This window comes from Rhagoletis zephyria, unplaced genomic scaffold, assembly GCF_001687245.7.
Source record: "Rhagoletis zephyria isolate East Lansing unplaced genomic scaffold, Rhagoletis_zephyria_1.1 Rzeph_scaffold_02398, whole genome shotgun sequence".
NCBI lineage: Eukaryota > Metazoa > Arthropoda > Insecta > Diptera > Tephritidae > Rhagoletis > Rhagoletis zephyria.
In genome coordinates, this window is record NW_016159482.1 from 39,346 (window position 1) to 62,008 (window position 22,663).

The 22,663-nt window shown below is 34.8% G+C and overlaps 2 protein-coding genes and 1 long non-coding RNA gene across 3 annotated transcripts; 2 read left to right on the top strand and 1 right to left on the bottom strand.

The window, feature by feature from the left end:
* Positions 1-2,121: 2,121 nt before the first annotated feature.
* On the top strand, positions 2,122-3,041 carry LOC108366780 (uncharacterized). The gene is made up of 3 exons (XM_017621252.1): positions 2,122-2,672; positions 2,745-2,981; positions 3,025-3,041. Exons 1-3 carry the CDS (start codon positions 2,465-2,467, stop codon positions 3,039-3,041), a joined length of 462 nt encoding a protein of 153 aa, XP_017476741.1. The 5' UTR covers positions 2,122-2,464.
* Positions 3,035-4,612, top strand: LOC108366781 (uncharacterized). Its single transcript, XM_017621253.1, has 2 exons — positions 3,035-3,550; positions 3,620-4,612. Exons 1-2 carry the CDS (start codon positions 3,092-3,094, stop codon positions 4,598-4,600), a joined length of 1,440 nt encoding a protein of 479 aa, XP_017476742.1. The 5' UTR covers positions 3,035-3,091; the 3' UTR covers positions 4,601-4,612.
* A 661-nt stretch (positions 4,613-5,273) lies between these two features.
* LOC108366782 (uncharacterized) lies at positions 5,274-14,693 on the bottom strand. The gene is made up of 3 exons (XR_001848155.1): positions 14,304-14,693; positions 13,701-13,887; positions 5,274-5,286 (listed from the first exon to the last, which is right to left on the bottom strand). It is a non-coding gene; the product is annotated as an uncharacterized LOC108366782 (long non-coding RNA).
* Between the last annotated feature and the right edge of the window lie 7,970 nt (positions 14,694-22,663).

Sequence of the window (22,663 nt, forward strand, 5' to 3'; positions counted from 1 at the left end):
TGCATTTACCCGTAGAATATGCTATATCGTCACTAGACAGGAATAAAGGCGCGAGCTCAAAAGTTGACGGCGAAAAAAGACGCATACATAATTTTAGCGTCAAATACTCTTAACATACTTCGCCAAAGTTTTTTATAAGCATCTCTTTTCGCAAAATTTTTTTTAAACGCTTTTTTTCACCGTCAAAACACCAGCGCGCCTTTATTCGTATGTAGTGACGATATTTTTACAAAAAATTTATATTAAATAAACAAACGGAAAACTGTAAATACTAAGAATTGAAAGGGTGTGCAATTCAAATGACGAGGAGTGTATATGAGCAGATGTGACCACTACCCCAAGTAAACGCGAGCGTGAAAGCGTGATTGTGTTAGTGTGCCAATTACGTTTGAATGAATTTGCGTTCGCTTTGTTACGCTCTCGGATGTATTTGCATGTGATGCTTACGCTCCCCTCCAGTACTGCTGGAGTCAATCGCTATATTTGAACCGCTACTACACCGACTCCTAGGTAAGTATCTACTCTATTAACCCGTGGTAGTGCACATGGTAGTGCAGAGTCGAAGCAGAATAGCGAAAAACTACGACAGAGGGCGCCCATAAATCACGCAAGTGACTACTTTAGTAACTCCCGGTAGTGCAGAGAGAGCCGATGGTGACTACCGCCTAGGGCATTGCCTTGTAAAAGTAATCGATGGAACACACTGCAAGTAGTCGGTCGGTAATTGACGGTTTTATTAGGTAGCTACCGATTCAGCAGTCCTGTAGTCTGCAGGGTCTTTAAGCAGGCGCTCACTCTCTGTCCATGCTTGTATATGAGCAAATTTGACATCGATATAACTGTTGCCAACTTTGTGCCTTTCGCAAGAAATTAAGTGCGTTTAGGGAATTAAAAGGCGAAAATTGTTTAGTTTAGTGCTTGTTTTATTCTTTGGTGCCCTTTTCAAGGCAATTTTATAATAAAAACGTGATTCTATGGTGACATTGTATTTTACTTACACTTATTTTAGTGTTTGGCCGAGCTTCTCCTCTGGATAATATGCTCCAAGATAATCCAAACGCAATATTTTCACACAGTCTCTATCACGGAATCCATAGAATATTCTGCTAATTAGCTGGGTGTGCGCATTTGTACAAAAGTAAGCAATTGCATGAAAATAAAGCCTCTAGAAAAACCAAGTTTTGGAAATTGTTTTGCGAATAAAAAAACATTTTGCAAATTAAATTTATTAAATTGATTAACTGCGCATAGTTGGAAATATTTACAAGTTTCATTGTGTGATTACTTAAAATATTTGAACATACAGCTTTATATGCGAAAATACCTTTAAACACAGCAACACAAAATTGGTGTTTTTTTTTGGGAAAATTGCGCTATTTCCAGTATTTTGGTGCTTTTTTAAATAAAAAACTTGGCGATCAGGGCTGCCAACTTGGCTCAACCGTGCCATTTTTGGCACTATTTTACTAGAAATGGCACTGAATTTTTCAATTTTGCACAAAGTGCCAAAATGGCACTTTTGAAAAAAAGCCAAATTTAAATACATTTTTGTGAAATCCTTTGCGTGTACTTCTTTTTCTCAACTAAAATTTTCTAATTTCTATAGCGTATACAACTGGTTTATCTTACTTTGACATTGGGCTTTTGTTTTAATTTGTCTAATTTTAATGCTAATGGGAAGAACTAAAGAGAATGACACCTTTTTTGGCACTTTTAATTTCCTATTTGGCACGTTTCAGCACTTTTTTATCCTCAATATGGCACTTCATAGCTATGTATGTTTGGCAGCCCTGTTGGCAAATTTGATCACTGACCTTCACCGAGCTCTCTTTGCTGGGTTCGGACAACAAAAATGGAAGTAAATATCAAGTATTCGTAGTAGATGTGCATTTCTTATCTTTATAAAAAACAATTCATTTCTCCTCGTATACTTGTACAAATAAGGAGCTAAAGCGGCCTTATAAGGGTCGATATCTGTAGACTGGAAAATCGACCAACTAGTGGTTGAGATGTCATTTACACGGGCGATTTTGGTTGAACGACAAAAATCTACTAGAAAATCGACCCGAATGAACCAGTGATGGAAAAGTAGGTACAATTGTACTTTTTTCGGCTCTTTTTCAACATGAAAGTACATTCGGTACATTGCTTCCATTTTAAGTACATTTTAAGTTTGGCCAAATTATTTGTCAAGGAAATTTGTATGCCGATTTTCTTTTGCCAAGTGGATTTTGGTTAAACATATTAAAACATAGAACTTTTTGATAGTGTGCCATTGGGAATGAAACATTTAATAGCATGTCATTGTGAACGAGATATGTGAAACGAAGAAGTAACTAGCTTTTATGTGCGCGCAATTTGAATGAATAATTAATGAAAGCCGACAAATTAGAGAAACTGCAATGGATAAGTAAGTTTCAAACCGTTTTTTTAATACAAACTATTTCATTTTTGAAACGTGAAAATGCAGCTGCAGGCAATGATGAGAAGTAAGTGTGACAAAGTTCAACTAGCGCAAAAAAATTTACCGATAGCATTTTTCTCATATTTAAGCAATAACGAAGAAAGCAACGTAGTTTCCGTGGCGAAAAAGAAAAAGTATGAGATCAAATTTAAGAGGGAGTGGGCATCCAAGTACAATTGGCTCCAAGAAGACTCTACCGCAAAGCAAGGTAAGAGGTGCATGATATGCGGTGTTCCAATTTACGGCAATATGTTTCACATCGATCGGCATGCAAATTCAGACCTCCATAAAAAAAATGCTAATATTGCTAAAGCAACCTTAAAAATTTCGAGTTTTACTAAGCCGAATAGCGAGGAAATGGAATTAAGTCGCTCAGCAAAGGCAATGGAGATTCGTTTGTGTATGTTCGTTGCTGAGCACAATTTGCCATTTACTGCTTTGGACCATTTGGCAAAATGTATTAAAACGGTAAAAGACTCACGCATAATTTCAAACCTGAGCATAAATAGACATAAGGGTCAAAATATTATAAAGTCAGTCAATGGTCCTGAAAACTGCAGACAAATTTCTGAAATAACAAAACAACAATATTACTCCGTGATCATTGATGAAAGCACTGACATTTCCATGGACAAAAACTTAGCAGTTATAATTAGAGTTTTTACGAACAAATGTAGAGATAGATTTTTGGACTTTGTTCAAGTGTCTGATTCTTCTTCCGCCGGAATTTTCAATGCGCTTTTAAAAGTTTTGAATGATCATGATATTCCGTTGAGCAATCTATTGGGATTTACGGCAGATAATTGCGGTGTCATGATGGGCAAACGAAATGGCGTCCAAGCAAAATTAAAAGAAATTTGCCCTAAAATCTTTGTTATTGGCGATGTATGCCACAACCTTAATCTATCGTCCGAGGCAGCTGCATCAGTTCTTCCACAAGAAATAGAAAAGTTAATTCGCTCTATAAATCACCACTTCTGTCATAGCGCTAGTAGAAAAATAGAGTTTGAAAAATTTCAAGAAGATTTTGGAAGTGCGGTTCATAAGATTTTGCGATTTAGTTCAACACGATGGCTTTCGCGGCAGGTAAATTTTCTTTTTAATAATAGTTGTTCAATACATTTTTTTATTTGAAGTATTACATTATGATTTCAGATTGTAGTTGAACGGATATTGGAGCAGTGGAGTACTTTACAATACTACTTCGGTTTATGCAATTTCGAAGCAGGATTTGGCAATGAAAGTAATAAGTTTATTGCAAGTACCCTTTCAGATTCTAATATAAAACTCTACTTCTATTTCTTGTCGTACGTTCTTAAAGTTATAAACACTGTTAACATAGAAATGCAAGCGGAAGAGTCACACATTCATGTTTTATATCCCCGCTTGACATTTCTTTTTAATCAAATATGCCGAAATTTTATAGCGAAAGAAAATATTTGTACCAATTCAATATATTCATTGAATTTAGCCAACCACATACCTGTTGAAAACATTTTTTGTGGAACGGAAACTGAGCTGTTTTACACTGACCAAAACCTAACAGCATCGGAAATTTTTCAATTTAAAAATAACATTTTGAAATTTTATATTAAATTTTGCGATGATTTAAGAAAAAGAATAGATTTTAATAATGAAATTTTAAAACTCTTACCGTCAATTGCGCCGAAGGAAGCACTATCTGGTAATATTAATAGCATTTTACCACTGATTTTAAAATTGTTTCCCGAAACTGAATTAAAAAAAGCTGAACAAATTAACACCGAGTATCGAGCATTGTCCGATTATGCAGAAATTAAAAAAATCGAAAACCTTCCTGTATCTGAATTTTGGACTGAAGTCGGCAGAATAAAAAATGAACTAAATCAGCCAGTATTTTCAAATATATTTCGCGTTGTTCAGGGTTTGCTTGCTTTACCACACTCCTCTGCTTGTATTGAGAGAATTTTTTCAATTCAGAACCTAGTTAAAACAAAGTGTAGAAATAAACTGGCGCTAGGCACATGTGCCGCATTAATACAAACAAAGGACTTAATTAGATGCAATGAAAGTTCTTGTTTTGATTTGAAAGTGGAGACTTTACTCGGCTACCGTCTTCAAAATAAAAACCTTAATGAAAATGAATTAATTGACTAAGTTCTATACCGAAAAAAAATATGCACCAGCTTTTTATATTGAAATCAAAAAATATTTTGAGGTCGCTCAAAGCGCTCAAAGTTTTACACGTATATTATATTGGGAAAAACAATTTTTCGTAGCAATGATAGAAAATACATATATATTTTTAGATCAGTAACCTCTGTTTCCGTTCAGGAGACTTAAAAAAATAATACCGAATTATTAATTTAATCTTTTTTTAATATTAACTATTATTTATAGATTCCACCATAGGGGACCCATAAAGAATCGTTAATATTAAAAAATATATAAACAATCCGGTAGTATTTTTTGACGTCTCCTGAAGAGAAACAGAGGTTACAGATCTAAAAATATATATATATTTGCTATCATTGCTACGAAAAACTGTTGTTTCCCTAATATAATATATGTGAAGAACTTTGAGCGCTTTAAGCTACCTCAAAATATTTTTTGATTTCAATATAAAAAGCAGGTGCATATTTTTTCGGTATAGAACAATCCTTGGGGTGAGAGCATTAAAATTCCGACTTTAAATTTTTTTGGACCATCCTAAGGTACATATATAAAACGCATAGCGTAAAATAACGTATTTTATATAAGTTATTTAATTTTATGTTTACAAAACTATGCAATACAAAGTACAAAAATGGAATAGTACAAATAACTGTATATATATATGTACGCTTTAGCACTTGCAATGTGTTTTTCTTTCAATAAAGGCTGTATATACATACATATGTACATATAAAAGTGTCTTCTTTTTTTAGGTACATTTGTCCGCTTTTAAGTACAATCTTCTTGTCATATTAAGTACAATTTGGAAAATTCATTTTCCATCCCTGGAATGAACACCATTTCATGATTTCAATTAACGCGAAATAGAGTTTATGCACTTAGTTTTTACTCAGATCGATGAAATGATTTCGTGAATTGGACTACGCATACATGTGATACTTATGCTTTTAATTTATAAGGTAATTTTAGACAACTTAAAACCACATTTATTTAAAAAAAAACAACAAAAGAGAGGAAACAAGTGTATGTATATAAAATGTAGCTTTTGAGGTTTATTATCAGGATAAATGAAAAACTTTCGGTATTTACACAACGTTTTTCAGTTCTCGACAGGTACTCATTCTGAGCAGACGTGTTTGCTTACTCTCGGTTTTCTGTTGAAGCTATCCTCTCGGCGTTTGATAAACGAACACGTGTTTTTTTGTACACTTCTTTTCCGGAAATTTTTCTCATACAAGTGCATTCTAGATAAGTGCCTTTATTGTGAAATAGCAAAAACATGGCCCCCGGGCCACCGAATCTCGTGGATAATAGGTTTGCGCCGCTTGCCTCGGATCCCCAGTCAAAAAGAAAAAAAGCCACTTATACGCCTATGGTATTCCCTGATTTACCACAAATAAAAAAAGACAACCCCAAATTTCTTACAATACGTTCCACAAACACTAACAAGCCAATTTCTAAATATTCGTGTTTTGCGGTCCACAAAGCCCTCGAATCAATAAGCAAAGAAATAATTTCAATATCCGAGCTACGTGACAGTAATCTTTTGCTTTTAGTCAAAAATACGCAAATAGCACTAAAATTTATTTCGGCTAAAAAACTCTCTAGTGTTTGCCAAATCGAAGTGAGCTGCCATGACAACTTAAACAGTTCGAAGGGAACTATTATTGCTCCCTGTTTGAATAATGTGGATGAAATAGAAATTATAGAAATTACAAGGTGTCGTCTCTGTGTACAAGTTTACTAACACAATCAACAATGAAACGAAATACACTGGAGTCGTACTCCTTACTGTCGATCTCTATAAGCTCCCTGAATGGGTGGAAGTGTCTTGGCGAAGTGCAAGAGATAGACCTTATTACCCCAACCCGATGAGGTGTAAAACCTGTCAGCTTTTGGGACACACAACCAAACGCTGTAATAATCCTCCAGCTTGTCATACATGCAACCTTCCCCTTCATCCACCCCCATGTACTCGCACAATATGCGTAAACTGCCCAGGCATCATCTTCTAATGCTTGCCCAAGGTACGTACAATCAAAAGAAATACTCAAAATCAAATGCCAAAATAAGAGTTCAATGCGCGAAGCGCATAAACTTTACAAACAACAAGAACCAACAATGCTCGACACCCCTTTTTCTGATATCGTCAGAGTACAACAAAACAGCAATGGATCTAACATAGCCATGGCTACTGTACTGAAGCCAGCAACAAACGCTCACGAAAATTCACCTTCATCCACTTCTTCTTTTAACATCCAATCTCACGCACACTCTAACAGGGATGAAAAAGTAAGTACAATTGTACCTTTTTCCGACGTTTGATGACTTAAAGGTACATTAGGTACAGTCACTAGATTTTAGGTACAATCATCTTTTGATCAGATGCATTATTAGTTTTTTTTCCTTTACCGTGCTAATATATTTACTTATAGGTACGGGAGAAGTTTCGCTTTCATTTTGAAGAATAAACAATTCTAGAGAAAAGTGGTCAAAAGGAAGACATAAAAAAAAAAAACCATATTATGTATTATCTTAAACATTTTACATTGCATTTAGTGCAGGCACTACGAAAAATTAACACTTTACTTAGCTTCGTAATTTTTTTCTATTAAATTTAACGCTTATTTTCACTAAGTCAAATTCAGTGGCATTTGCGGTCAAATGAGTGAAATGGGACTAAAAACTGGCCTTGGTTTGATTTAGATCAGAATAGGCCTTCATTGTCAAGTGGGATTAAAAAATGGTCTTTGGTTTGATTTAGATCAGAATAGGCCTTCAGGCGTGTACATGCGCTGCTAAGGCGGCTACTTGTAAGTTTTTGGCCCATAATAGGATGTCTTCAAATTTCATATTTTTAAATGAGAACTACAGCTATTTGACCCATACTCGCTTTCTGATTTCTGGAAATATATTTAAAATGCTTTCGAAGTTACTTACGGCACATTGATAACATTCTCTAGATTTGCTGCACCTATCAAAAGGAATCGGATAAATTAGCAGACTTCCTGTTGTTTTATAAAAAGCTGGATAAAGAAGTATACTTCGCAAAGTGTGTTTTTTGTCTTTTTCGCCAATATTTTTCAGTAGTCAAAATTAGACAAAAACAATGCTTCTCCGATTCCCATTAGACTATAGTCTATAGATATAGGCTCAGTTGAAAAACCTAATCATGTTTAAAGTACATATATCTTTTGTATTCATGTTTTAAATAAAATTTATAAAAAAAAACTACAAATGAATGATGTATCTTTTTTAGGTACAATCTGTCTCATTTAGGTACATTTATTTTGTGATATTAGGTACAATCTGAAATTTCCATTTTTCATCCCTGCACTCTAATACAATAAACCCCACAACAGAAAACAACAACAACCGTCAAGTTAACAACCTTCAAACACCTATTGCCGATTCACTCGATAATTCCTCTAACAATTTTTTCAAAACCAAACCGAATTCAAACAATTACACAGTACAAAATAGCAACAATCAACATGTACAAACTTCATCATCATCAGAAACAAATAAACTTCACTTCGATTCTTTACCACAATAATTATTACATACTTCTTTCCATTTAGATTCCACTCCCTCTCATATTCTCGCACAAGCCCACAACATCCAAACTCAATATGCTCCACAAATCTCTACAGCAGAGACTGCTGTCACTTCATAACAAATATAACAAAACAAGTTTTCCCACATCATAATAATGATGATCAACTCATGTCAGTTGACACCCTACAGTGATTTACCCCATAATTTCTACAAATTATATGCTATGTTTAAAATTTTGCAATGGAATATAAAAGGTTTCTACAATAACTACACTGAGTTTGAGCTGCTGATAAAAGAGCAATCTCCGATCTCTTCAGGAAACTCACTTGGCTCTTGGAAAACCCGCACATGTTCCCAAACAATTTCAAAGTTTTTTTCACAATCTACCGCATAACAAGCAAAACAAACAAGGTATTGTGGTTTTGGTAAAAAAGAACATTCCGCATAAATTAATCCACATTCAATCAAATATCTCCGTTCTTGCAATTGAAATTTCACTCAGTTTTAACTTTACGATTATATCTTTGTATATACCCCCACAACAAAATTTCACACGCAACGATTTAACTAATATAATAAACTCTATTCAGACTCCCATAATAATTTTAGGCGATCTTATCGCCTGGAGTCCTCTTTGGGGCTCCAACATCTGTAATAAAAGAGGTGAAATCTTGGAAGATTCGATTCTGACAGAAAATCTCACAGTTTTGAATGACAATAAACCTACACACTTCTCTGCACATTCCTCGTTTACTAACATAGACTTAACAATATGTTCCACAAATATAGCCCCGAAACTTTGCACCAACACATTAGAAGAACTGTACGGTAGTGACCATTATCAAATTACTACTATTCTACTCATTAGTTCAGGAAATATCACATCCGTTTGCCCCAGGTTTTTAACAGACAGATCTGATTGGGAGAGCTTTCAAAATATAACTACCAAACTTTCGAACGAGTCACCTCTATCTAAAAATATCAATCAAGAAGCCTCCATAATCACGAAAATTATTCGCACCGCAGCTCATCACTCTATTTCCCAAACTTCCAAGAAAAGTGCTAAAAAACTATTCCATATTGGACCGATGAACTTTCTAAGCTAAGAAATGAAAAAAATGCCCTCTGGACGGAACTTCGAAAAAATAGGTCTGACAGTAATTTAACTAGTTATAAAAAAGCAAATTCTTTGTTCAGGAGTAAATCAAAACAAGCAAAAAGAGATTGTTGAAATAAATTTTCCGAAAAAATCGACCACAGAACAAATACTAAGAAAGCTTGGGCTGATATCAAAAAGCTCTCAGGTTCTTATAACCAAACAAATATTCCTTTCGTGAACAGCCCCAGCGGCACCATTCTTTGCCCAAAAGATATGGCAAATTATTTTTCTGCAGTTTGGTCGGAATATTCATCGGACTCAAACTTCGACCCATCCTTCACATCAGCTAAGAACGAATGCTTAGAAAAAAGCAACAACTATAAAAACTATGCTGGCGACCTTGCTAATTCCGAAATCGATACTGTCTAGTTAGGACTAGCACTGGGGACTATGTCTGTAAAACTCCAGGCGGTGATAGAATATCGTACCCTATGCTCCAACATCTTCCTAGTAGCTTGAAACTTAAAATAATTGGTCTATTCAATAATATTTTAAAGAAAGTAATATATCCATCTGGGGAAATTACTAGAAAAAAATTGCCAAGCGCATCTCCTGGTACGCTTCAAAACACAATCTAATTAGTTCGCAGTAAATTGCATTTAAACAAGGTGAAGGCACTATTGACACTTTAGTTCTGTTCGACAATTATATCTCTTCCGCGCTTTCCAACAGTAATCATGTCCCATGCTAAAGCCTCGACTTCGCGAAAGCTTTTGATCGAGGCGGTGTGCACGCAGTTTTGCGTCAAATTGAAAAATGGAACATGAGTAAAGCAATATTTGACTTTTAATATTTTTATTGAGCTTTGTACCACGATTGTTTATTAGGAAAAATTGAAAAAGCAACAAAGTCTAAGCGGTAGAAGTTATAGCACTATTTCGGAGATCACCACATCTCCTCATCAGACTTCTTTTTCNATTCAAAGTCAGAAGCGTTAACCACTGAGCTATATACATCCCGTAAACTCTTGCTGCTAATTAATTTTCCTTATCTGGTGATCTCCGAAATACTGCTATAACCTCTACCGCTTAGACTTTGTTGCTTTTTCAATTTTTCCTAATAAACAATCGTGGTACAAAGCTCAATAAAAATATTACAAATAAAATGTTAACAAGCCACAATAACATTGACAAATACATGTTTGACTTTGTCAAAAACTTTTTTTCAAACCGCAAGTTTAAAACAAAAATAAACTCCACCCTATCCGATATGTATGATTTACACAACGGTATACCGCAATGTTCCCCGCTGTCAGTAGTTTTGTTTAGCATTGCATTTAATGAAGTAAATAACATAATAGTTAAATTTAACAGTATTTGACATCTTTGTTTGCCGATGACGTCTTTCTCTTTACAAGAGTAAATGATTTAAATGTAGCCAAAAAAGATCTTTGTGATATGCTTTCTAGCATCTCAAACTGGTCCAAAAATTCAGGCGCTAATATTAATGTAAACAAATGTAAAACCCTTCACATTTGCCGTACGCACAAGTGTAGTAATATAAGTCTGAATTATAATCACGTAAATATCGTAACTTCAAATAGTCTTAAGTTTTTGGGTATTATTCTTGATAAAAGATACACCTTTAAAGAACACTGTTTGTACCTCAGAAAGCAGCTGGCTGCCAGGTTAAATGTTATTAAGTATAAAAGTTCGAAACACTGTTAGTTAACGCTTCCACCTTAGTTAATGTAACAAAATCAGTTATTCTATCGAAGAAAGACTACGGTCTTCCAATATATGGAAACTGCGCAAAGTGCAACATAAAACACCTGTATGCCCCATCGTCTGTAGTAGCATCAGAGCATTTCAAAAGTCACCTACCAGATTCATACTTTCGGAGGCTGGATTGCCAACCATCGAAGAGAGAATTTAGCTTAACACCAAAAAACTAGTCTCTAAACTTTTTATTTGTAATAACAACGCACTTTGCCAATCGGTTATTACTGAAATCAATCGCAGCCGCCCTCTTAGACAAAAATCCGTAATATCCAAATGCACTGGATACCGGATAGTCGGCCGCTATGGTGTAGTGGTAAGCAGTGCGCGCTTCCACTCCGCAGCACCTGAGTTCAAACCCTGGTCAAAGCAACATCGCAAAAAATATAGAAAAAAGGGTTTTTCTTAACAGCGGTCGTACCTCGGCAGGCAATGGCAAACCTCCGAGTGTATTTCTGCAATTAAAAACAGCTTCTCATGAAAAAACTGTAGGTCCCTCCGCTTTGTGTGACAACATCAAGGCGCACACCACAAATCGGAGGAGAAGCTCGGCCAAACACTAACATATGTATAAGCGCCAATCTATTATTATTATTATTATTATTAAATAACGGAAAGAGCTTGGAATCAACACCCCGATACTAAGCCAGAAAAAGGAATTTTCACCATGGTTGTTGAACAAGTCACCTTTTATCCTACACCTCAGTAAACATGCGAGAAACATCACAAGCCCAACGGTTTACCAACAATTATTCGCCAAAGCTTTATCTCCATTTCTTCCAGTGTGGCAACTGTCTTCACCGACGGATCCAAGTCCGTAGACTATACTTCATTCGCAGTAGTCAATTCTTCCGGTGATACGATAACTGCAGGCCATTTACCTCATTTTGAATCTGTCTACACAGCTGAAGCCGCAGCGATTTTGAAAGCTATCAATTTCGCTGAAAGTTGTTCTTCTAAAACAATAATTTGTACAGACAGCATGTCAACTATAACATTTATACTAAATCCTTCGAACAGTAACTATTGCATAAGCTGCATCCGCAACAAATTAATCGAAAACAAAGATACAATAAAAATCATGTGGGTTCCTGGACTCAGTGTAATAACAGGAAACAAACTTGCGGACCAGCGTGCTAAGGAAGCCGGAAAATAGCCACTGCATACCTTCCAATTTCTTGACAAAAATGATATACATAAATTTTTCTCATCACAACAGAGGCACAAGTAAGTGATTGACTGGAAAACCATTCAACATCACTACACACAATTTAATGTCGACAGAAGTAAACCCAAATACCCACCATCAATTCGGTGCAACGGCATCAAAGCTTTCGTTCGACTTCGCTTGGGGCACACTATAGCCACACACTCATGCAGACTCGCTGGTCAAAACCCACCAAATTGTCAATACTGTTTTGCAACACCACTAACCTCCACACACTTAAAGCGCAAACAGTCAACGACGTAGCGTAGACGTAGGTTGACGCAGACACGATCTAGCTTATGGCATTCGCATGTTAACGAAAACTCACCACCGCATGGCGGTGACGTTGCCGTTGCTTCTCTCTCTCTATCAACAGTAAATTTTATATGCTGCTACGTACGTCAACCTACGTTTACGCTACGTCGTTGAATAACTGAGCTTTTACTCAGCGATTGCCCTCATTTTTTCACGTGTAACAGCAATTGTATTGTTGGTTCACGCTTAAAAAACAAAAAATAAAATAAATATATAATACACAACGTTTCAGAAATATACATGCGACTGTAACGTTAACAACAAAAATTTTGACCATATGGTCTTCAGTTGTGTCTCACTTTAATTGATTTTAAGTACGTAAAAAAATTATAACTTTTAAGTACTTAGTTTGGTTAAAAATGTTAGGTTATTTCTGAGCTCGTGGTCACTTGGCCGGGGTCCTTTCGGATCGGAGGCCCATGGCATTTTGGGAGCCCTGCCGCCCTGTAGTTACCCCTCTGCTTATTTGACAAGTTAACCCGAGTCACCCCTCCCCAACCAAAATTCTGTATACGCCATTGAGTTAAATGAAGTGGAATAAAGTTTGAAGTACAAATCAGCATACATTTCAGAAAAATAAGGGTATTTGCGCACTGAATTGAGAATTGAAAGTTTTCAGTACAGTGAAAGTTCAGTACGTACTTCCCAAATCAGTACGTAAACGTAGGGTTATAACCAGAGCTCGGCACTACCACAAACAAGCGTGAGCTAAAAGTGAGAATGTGTTAGTATATCCAATTCATTTTGCATGCTCGCGTTCGCATCGTTCCGCTCTCGCTTGTACGTACGTACACGCGATGCTTACGCTCTTTTAGCACCTGCTAAGTCTCTGCCCATGCCTGATATAATTCTTATCCGCGAAGTAAAAAACTATTTTTCATCTCATAACTATAATGAAACAATTGTTTTCGTTCGAATTCGGACAACTTNTTGCTTACGCTCTTTTAGCACCTGCTAAGTCTCTGCCCATGCCTGATATAATTCTTATCCGCGAAGTAAAAAACTATTTTTTATCTCATAACTATAATGAAACAATTGTTTTCGTTCGAATTCGGACAACTTTTTAATTAGAAATTTCGAGATAACAGTTATTTTTGGTTCCTGGTTAGTATATTGCATAGCTACTTACATTTTCAGCACCTCCAATCAAATGAGAAACTACGACCCATTATTGAGTCTCGTTTTTGCATTGACAATTCGAAGATTTGTAGTCTCATAGCCGTAAGTTCTTCGAAAGTGTCGTGCTGGTAGGCCCCTACATTAGATCACAGCAGTTTATGGTTTTGTCGGTTCCTTGCAGTTGATGTAAGTGCTAGAATTTTTAGTGGTTGGTCAAAGTACTTACATACATGTGTATGCACATTTACATATATATATTAACCTTCATATGCACATACATACACATATCTGTGGTGTCAGATATACAAAGGATAGCTCAATTTTTTTTTAAAAGCACAATTGCATTTTCAATTAAACATTTAAAATTTCAGAGAAATTTTTTACTGGTACATACTTTACAAACAAGTTCTATGCGCATACATAAATTTCAATAGAATATTATAACAATAATAAGTTTTAACTTATAAGGATGCATTTATTTTTATTAATTTATGTAATTTAATCCACAAAACCAAAAATATCAAAATTCGAGTTATCATTTATGTACATACGTATGTTCTTGGGGCCACAGATATGTACTTGTGTGTTCATATGTATGTATCTACTTACCTACTGGCATCAGTTTATATCAGTGAAGATTGTTTCTGCTCATAATACAAATTTTAAATCAAAAGCTAGTTGTCATATTTTTTGTTTTGCAAACGGATTGATTTGTAATTAACTCAGACAAATACTTTATGTATGTACATTGTTACATTCAATATATCGTTTTCAGGACAACGTTTCACAACTGTTTATAGATATCTTTACCCAAATGAGCTTGTTTATGATTTCACTGTTATATATATGAAAACTCGTTCAGCGATGTTTGCGTAAAATGCTTCGTTTAAATAGACATATTCAATTTATTCAATGAAGTTAATGTAAACATTGGACACCTGACTCTTAAATACAAATTTGTTTTTAACTTTGTAGAGGACCAAGTTCGAATTAGTTGCTCTTATTCATATATGTGCATATGTATGTGTATGTACGGCTATATACATAAGCACATTCTCAGTTGCATATATGGATAAGTAAACGTAGCGTCTTATACATGCATACATTGTATGGACGTGGTACTAATCGATTTAACAAATTTATCGCAGCAAATGAAGGTCGATTTCCAAATCTATAGTCGTGGATTAACATTCCACAATCGTTTTCATGGATTAAACTGCCTTGCATGAATTTATTTAAAAGGATTTATGTATATAAATCTGTTGCTTGACTTAGCTTTTTGGAATTTTTGTGGTTATAAGTTGCAAATTATTTTAGCTTGTTTAGAAATTTCGCAAAATTATTTTACATTTTAAAATTCCGTTCTAGACTTGTCGGTTGTACTTGTGTATCGACCTTTTCGGTTCATCATAAGGACAAATTGATTGAAGTACACATAGCGCTTTATACATACATTCTTACGTACGTGGTACTAATCAATTTAAAAGGTTATCGCAGCAAATTAAGCACGATTTTCAAGTACATAGTCGTGGTCTAACACTTCCCACTTACATTGTTGGTTCATCATAGGGAAAATAAAGTACGAGGGCGGTGCTTCGAAAAACTTAAAAAACGGAGTGTCAACGATTAGAGTAAAAAAGTAAACCACTATAAATAAGTAGTTTCTTAAGTTAAAAAAATTACAACATTACTGAGCATTTCGTCATCGTTATAAACCAAAATGGATTCTAAATTCGATAGAAAAATACTTATGTTGCAACAAAGTCCGAACTCAGATTTATCGTCTGTAATTTAAATCCTTCTCTAAGAAAATTACATTCAATATTGAAAGAGTACAAATACGCGCACATACAGTGAGAATATTTTCTGTTCTGCGCATGGCTGTAAAAAAATAAGTCAGCACAACGAAGCAGCCTGGATGTTCCCGTTCCCATTTACATACATACGTACATACACATATGTGTATATATACATATATAATACATTAGGGGTGTTCTCGAAGTCTTGCACGTTGCACAGATTGTACGAAACGCAATAATACTGTTCCGAATTTGAAAGGCTACGAAAGCGCCCCATTACAAAGTTGTGGAAGGTAGCAAGCAGCAAAAGTATGTGCCATATACAATAACGAGATGCACAAAAAAAAAACCAAATGAACGAAATTAGAGAAATATACAGCAGTTCTAACTTCAAAACAGCTCGCAAAAGGGTCGTATTTATCTAGCTATAATTTTTCGCAAAATATATGAGCAAATCTCACAAGTTGTTTTTGTTTTAGTATCAAGACCCCGCCAAATAGAAATTATTTTCTGCGTCACACGGATGCTTTTGACTGACATCCAACTTAACTCTGTGATTTTGAATAGAAGACGTCACATTGGCGACGCGTACATTGGTGCAACTGATAAAATACGCACATGCGGCAAAACAACCATAGCAAAAATATATGGAAAGAATTCAAACCAGCTGATTTTTTACCAATCAAGTTGAGCCGGTTTGTTTGCAGCAACGTTTTAATTGTGCCGTCTTCGCTATGTTCTGTTCGTTTTGTTAGTCAGAAGCATCCCTGTGACGTAGAAAATATTTTTTAACTGGGAGGGCCTTCACTCCCTTCTCTCGGCAGTAAAAACAAAGGGCAAAAGCAATATTCTTACATATATTTCAATCGACGGAGTTCCAGAAACAAATACAATAAAAAATAAATCAAGTATTTGATCAATATCAATTTTAAAACGTTAATTTAGGCGAAAAACTACCAAATTACATACTCACTTTTTCATTGTTACTCGAGAAAATCATCATTGTTTTTTAATCACTTTGGGAAGTTTTCAAATAGCATGTTCTTATTACAGGCAATGGACATTGGCACCAAATACAAGTTCTCTGTGAAGAGTTTACCACGAAATTAATAAATGGCAACATGCAGAATATCTGTCGCAGCTATGTATGTACATTAGAGTGCATCACCAAAAAAAGTTTCGGTTTTTCCGCCGGGATTACAAAACTTATAACATTTTAAGACGTCCACCAAAATATTCCGGAAAAATATTAAGATTTAAGTGAGCTGGACCGATTTGAAAATACCTCAAAAATGGAGTTTTTATGAATAAAAATAGTTTCTGAAAGAACTTTTTGAAAAAAGTCCCCTCAGATGACAAAACACATTAAGCTTAAAAAATCTGCATAAAAATATTTAAAAATCTTTTCAACTGAATCATAAAAATGAGATTTTTGATGCTGTTTTTTTTACTTTGTTCAAAGATTGATTTACGAAAAACTTGAATAACTGGGCCAAAACTATTCTGATTTAGACTTGTGGGATCTCAGTAGAAAGGTATTTTCACACTGTTTTTATTTCTGTCGAAAAAAAATCATTCGTGTCCCAATTTTATTTTTTTCAAATACCAACACATCTTAATTCAACTTTGAATGAAGTTCGTTCATCCTACCTTTCTCTTTCATTCCATGAATGAGTTTATTAGCAAAGAAATAAAAAGGGTGAACAACTACGTTTCCACCGCTACCTCTTAAGTCTAAATCAGGAGAGTTTAGGCTCAGTTATTCAAGTTTTTNACACCTCTTAAGTCTAAATCAGGAGAGTTTAGGCTCAGTTATTCAAGATTTTCTTATACCAATCTATGAAAAAAGTTAAAAAACAGCATCAAAAATCTCATCATTACGATTCCGTTAAAATTTTGTTTTAAATATTTGTATGCAAATTTTTTAAGCTTAAACCGTTTTGTCATTTGAGGGGATTTAAAAAAAATTTTAAGAAACTATTTTTATTCATAAAAAACTCAATTTTTTGAGGTATTTTTGAAATTGGTCCAGCTCACTTAAATCTTAATATTTTTTCGAAATATTTTGGTGGATGTCTTAAATATAATAGATTTTATAATTCCAATGGAAAAATAGTACCGATTTTGTTTTTGTATGGGGAGTGATGCAGTCTAATGTACATATATTATGATTTTTGAAATTTTACTTTTTTATTTGTTTTTTAATAATTTTACATAATTCAAAATGTTAAATTAAACGGCGAAAATGTTTGTATTGTAATAAAAGTAGTTGTTAAGTATGGAATTTATTACAAATCTGACAGCCTGGGAGTTGCTTAAAAATATAAGCGTTAAGAATTTAGATATATAAATCTGGCAACCTGCGAGTTGCATGAGCTAAATACTTTAAATAAAGAAGGAAGAAAGAACGCGAGAAGAGTGGTCCTTTTTATTTGGAGTTGGCTTATTTTGGTGGATTGGGTTTAGCCTTGGCTACACTAAGATCAAAACATTGGTCCATGTAGAGCCGGATCAAAGCCGGATAAAAGAATTGACAATTAAATAAACGCATGTAATTGTAATTAACAAAATTGTATTTTTCCTTTGACGGAACGAGTGAGTTGCTGGATGCGTACATATTTACGTACGTGCGCGAATGTGTGTCTCTTTTTATCGCTGTTTGCTGTTGGCATTGTACTGTGTGGGGACGTGAACCGGTTTTGAACCGAACCGGTTTTGAACCGGAAAACCGATTTTTTCTATTAATTAACTGAACCATTAACCGAACCCAAATTTTCTACAAATGTTTGATCCGAACCGAAAACCGAACCACTTTCTATAAAGGTTTAAAGGTTGGCTTCAACCAATTTTCAATAGATAAATTTACCAACTTGTTTTCCTTTTTTTAAACATGGTAATACCTACCATGTTTGTTTACCATCTGACAATATCAAATGTAAAGGCAACCCATCTCATTTGACAGACACTTGACCCTTAACCTTGCGCGTTGTTGCACTTGACATTTAAACTTCCGCGTTATTGTGTTGTTTTTCGAACCGTTGAACCGAACCGAAACCCCGGTTCAAAGACCAAAAAGACCGCTTTGACGAACCAATCCAAAAGTGCAAAAACGGTTCGAACCGCTGTACCGAACCGACCAAATTTTTCATCCGGTTCACGTCCCTGGTACTGTGTGTACTATGTATACATGCAAGAATGATAGAATACAAGATTGTGCCAATCGGGCCGAGAACAACTGGCCGTGACGTCAAAATATACCAGAATGAGAGAGCAAGACGAACTCGACAACAAAAAGAAGAAGCATTGAACAAAAGGCAGTATTGCCAAGTTTTGAATTTGAAAAAGCACCAAATTTTTATTGGTGTATTTTATGGACTTTATATGAATACAAAATTTTATTGTAAGGATGCCGATTCAAATTAATAAAAATCAATGTTTCTTGCACAACGGTCGATTTCTTCTGGCATGATTGAATGTGCTGCACATATTTCGTTGTCGCTTATGATTGTCACTGTGCCATGATTTTGTTTAAATTTTTGTTAAATTGCTTAGCATACTTACGATTGCTATAAATTTTGCCTCCATTTTTTAAGATTTTCTAATTTGAAGTCTTCAAACTAAAAACAAAAGCACCAAAAACGCACCAAGCACAAAACTCAAAAATTTTCGCGTTTTGAATACCCACTAAATTTGATGCGAAAAGCATCAAGTAGGCAACAGTGAATGTAAACAAAAGTATATTATGACGTCAGCGATTGGGTGGATGCTGTCAAATCGACGAAGAGAGGGTTAGCGGTCCGCGAATGGCGCGACCTTTATTTTCTGGATCGTGGTTTACATGCATACTTATGATTTGTGCTGCTTGAGCGCATTTGCGTGAGATGGTGGTGGTTTTGCGTATACTATACGTATAGTGATGCGGTTGCGGCAGCGTACAAGATTCTTGCGACATTGATCAGACGGTTTACTGATTACGAGCTTATGCATGCGTGTGTGTGTGTGTGGGCATCTGCGAGAGAGTTTGCGAATTTGAATTTAACGAAAATAGAGAAAGAGTCCCATATTGGCACAGAGTCAATTGGACATTTGAGATAGATGCTTTTGAAGAAAAATCGAGAAAGAGTCCGATATTGGCATGAAGTCAATTGGACATTTGAGATATCTGCTTTCGAGAAACAATAGAGAAAGAGTCCGATGTTGACATAAAGTCAATTGGACATTTGAGATAGATGCTTTGGAGCAAAAATCGTGAAAGAGTCCAATATTGGCTTAAAGCACGATCCAGAAAATAAAGGTCGCGCCATTCGCGGACCGCTAACCCGCTCTTCGTCGATTTGACAGCCTCCACCCAATCGCAGACGTCATAATATACTTTTGTTTACATTCACTGTTGCCAACTTGATGCTTTTCGCATCAAATTTAGTGGGTATTCAAAACGCGAACATTTTTGAGTTTTGTGCTTGGTGCGTTTTTGGTGCTTTTGTTTTTAGTTTGAAGACTTCAAATTAGAAAATCTTAAAAAATGGAGGCAAAATTTGGCCAAATATTTTTTATTCCGAAATAAAAGTACTTTCCCAAGCCACATTGAACGGGTAGTATCAGTAGAGCGGCTGATTTGATTTTTATTTTTATCTTTTCAAATCATTTGGTCTCGAAAATGTACAGTTTTTAAAATTTTTTATCACAAAAATTCTAAATTGTTAAAATCTATTTGCATGTGAAACCTTTTTCCATACAAAACAAGCGATTGAATAACAGCTTTTGGAACATTCGCCCAACTCAGGATGGATCAATGCTTCGAGAAGCAAACGAATTTACTAAGAAAGAAAGTTGCAAACATTTTTATTTTTTACCAATTTCAATTTTTTAATATTTTTTTTTATTTTACATGGCGCGCTTCGATTTAAATAGAAAAAACAAATCAGAACAGTTTTTAACACTTTCGATACCAGAAGCAACAACAAAATACACGCAAATATTGTTTTTGCTCTAATGCTACTACCTGTTTGATATGCCTGTACTTTCCGGATAATAAACAAATCGCTTATCCAAATTAAACAAGTTTGGTATCCAATGAAAGAGGACTTAAATAGCTTTAAAACTGAAATGTCTAAAAGAGAAAGCCACACATTGAAAAATATTTTAATAAAAAATGTTAATTAATTACCATAGAACAAACATTGGGTCAGGTATGTATTTACATGAATTTCTTTAGTATTAAGTTATAAAAAAATATAAATAGAGGTGGTAACTTTCATCGTTATTTCTGTTTAAAAGCTATTTTAGTCCTATTTCATATGATACCAAATTTGTTTAATTCGGATGAGCGGTTTCATTATTATCCTGATACGACGGTCGTTTCGGAATGGAAAATATTAGTCCAAATTTAGCTCTGAAAAAAATAACTGTTAATTTCGGTCCTTGGAATATTGTGCACGTGCACAGACGTATATCTAACCAGTCACAGAAGAAAGCATTAAAAATGAGTTACAAAAACTAAAATCGAAAAACGCTGATGACGTGACAAATTCCGAAACAACCAAAAGAATGAAAATGAAGAATTCTTTCGAAAAAAACGGTGTTTAAACAACGATTGTGCCATGATGCTAGATTGTGATGATGAAATAAATAAATATAACTGAAAGTCCTCTCAACTGGTGCAGTGTCAATCGAAAAGAATTTACAATTTTGGCAAGCTTCAATTTTTCCAAGTTTGTCACCTCGAACGAGTAATTATATCATCGCTGGAATAATGAAATAGTGTAACATGAAAAGTATAGTTTTGAGAAAAACGAATTGAAAGTGTTTATAAACCATTACAAACCATACAAATACAATTTCGTTTTTCGGGAATAAATATTTAGGAATTATATATTTAAGAAGACTAAAGATTTTTCTAATAGATTAAAGGACTGTCTATCCAATGGTGCAATTATCTAATAATAGAGTATGTGGCATTTACACTGTTTCTTTATTCGAGCGACGATATAGTGGCGCATGTTTGATTTATGACCCTTCAAAAAATTTGTATTAAGTACAATGTTCCAATTTTTAAATTTAAGTACTAAAAAAACATTCAGTCTTATCATGAGTTTAATTTTCCCCGAACCGGTTCACTTTTCACTTTTGGTTTTCAAGTACATTTTTACTATGGGCGGAATACAAATTTTCGGGTTATTTTTTTCGGGCAAAACTCAGGATAAGGCAGATTATTAAAAAATTATTAACCTTTTCATTTTTTATTTACCTAAATCACCTAATTTACCCACCTAAATTATTTCTTAAAAATACCTGACACGTGCATTCGCATCCGCATCCGCGGATGTTAGCTTTTAAACATCCGCATCCGCATTCGCATCCGCGGATGTCTAAAATTCCACATTCGCAACATCCCTAGTACATACATATGTGTATACAAGAAGGCGAACACTTATGATGATGTTGCAGCAGTAGTGGAAGCAAATTATTTTTCAGCACAATCGGCACTTTCAGCCAAAGCCCTGCAGGGAAACCGCGGACTAGTGAATCAAATTTCTAGTTCCGTACTAGGTCTTTATCGCCAAAAAGGAACTAGTCCGATAGGAACTTGATCCCCACCAGTCCAAAATCGGCGAAACGTGGTACTTTTAAAAAGGTAATTTTTTCAGTTTTTTCACTAGAAATCTATATCTAAAGTGACGAATTTAGAAATGGTTCGGAACTATAGAAAAAGGGATGCAGAACGAACTAGATCTTATTTGTCGAATTTAGAACTAGTTTGGAACTATCGAATAAGAGATGCAGCGGGGGGATGTTTACTTTACATAGATATGTGTTCGGCGGTTTTTTCGTCAAATACGCTTCTATTCTGTGCTTCGCAGATGCTTTTTCATAGCTTGGTAACAAGAATGATAGAATACAAGATNTGTTCCTTGATAAATTCACAAAATTCACGTTTTTAATAAAAATACGATGTGANCATTCTATACTTTGATGTTAAGTATTTTTGACGAGTTCAGATCAAACTCGGGTGTGCTTAATGAGCTGTCTGGGTGGATGCGCTGGCAGGCATTGAGTCTCTATAACTAAACAAACCTTTTTTTTTTTTGGAATAAAGACTTAAATATATGTATTCGGAAATTTAGACTGTTCCTTGATAAATTCACAAAATTCACGTTTTTAATAAAAATA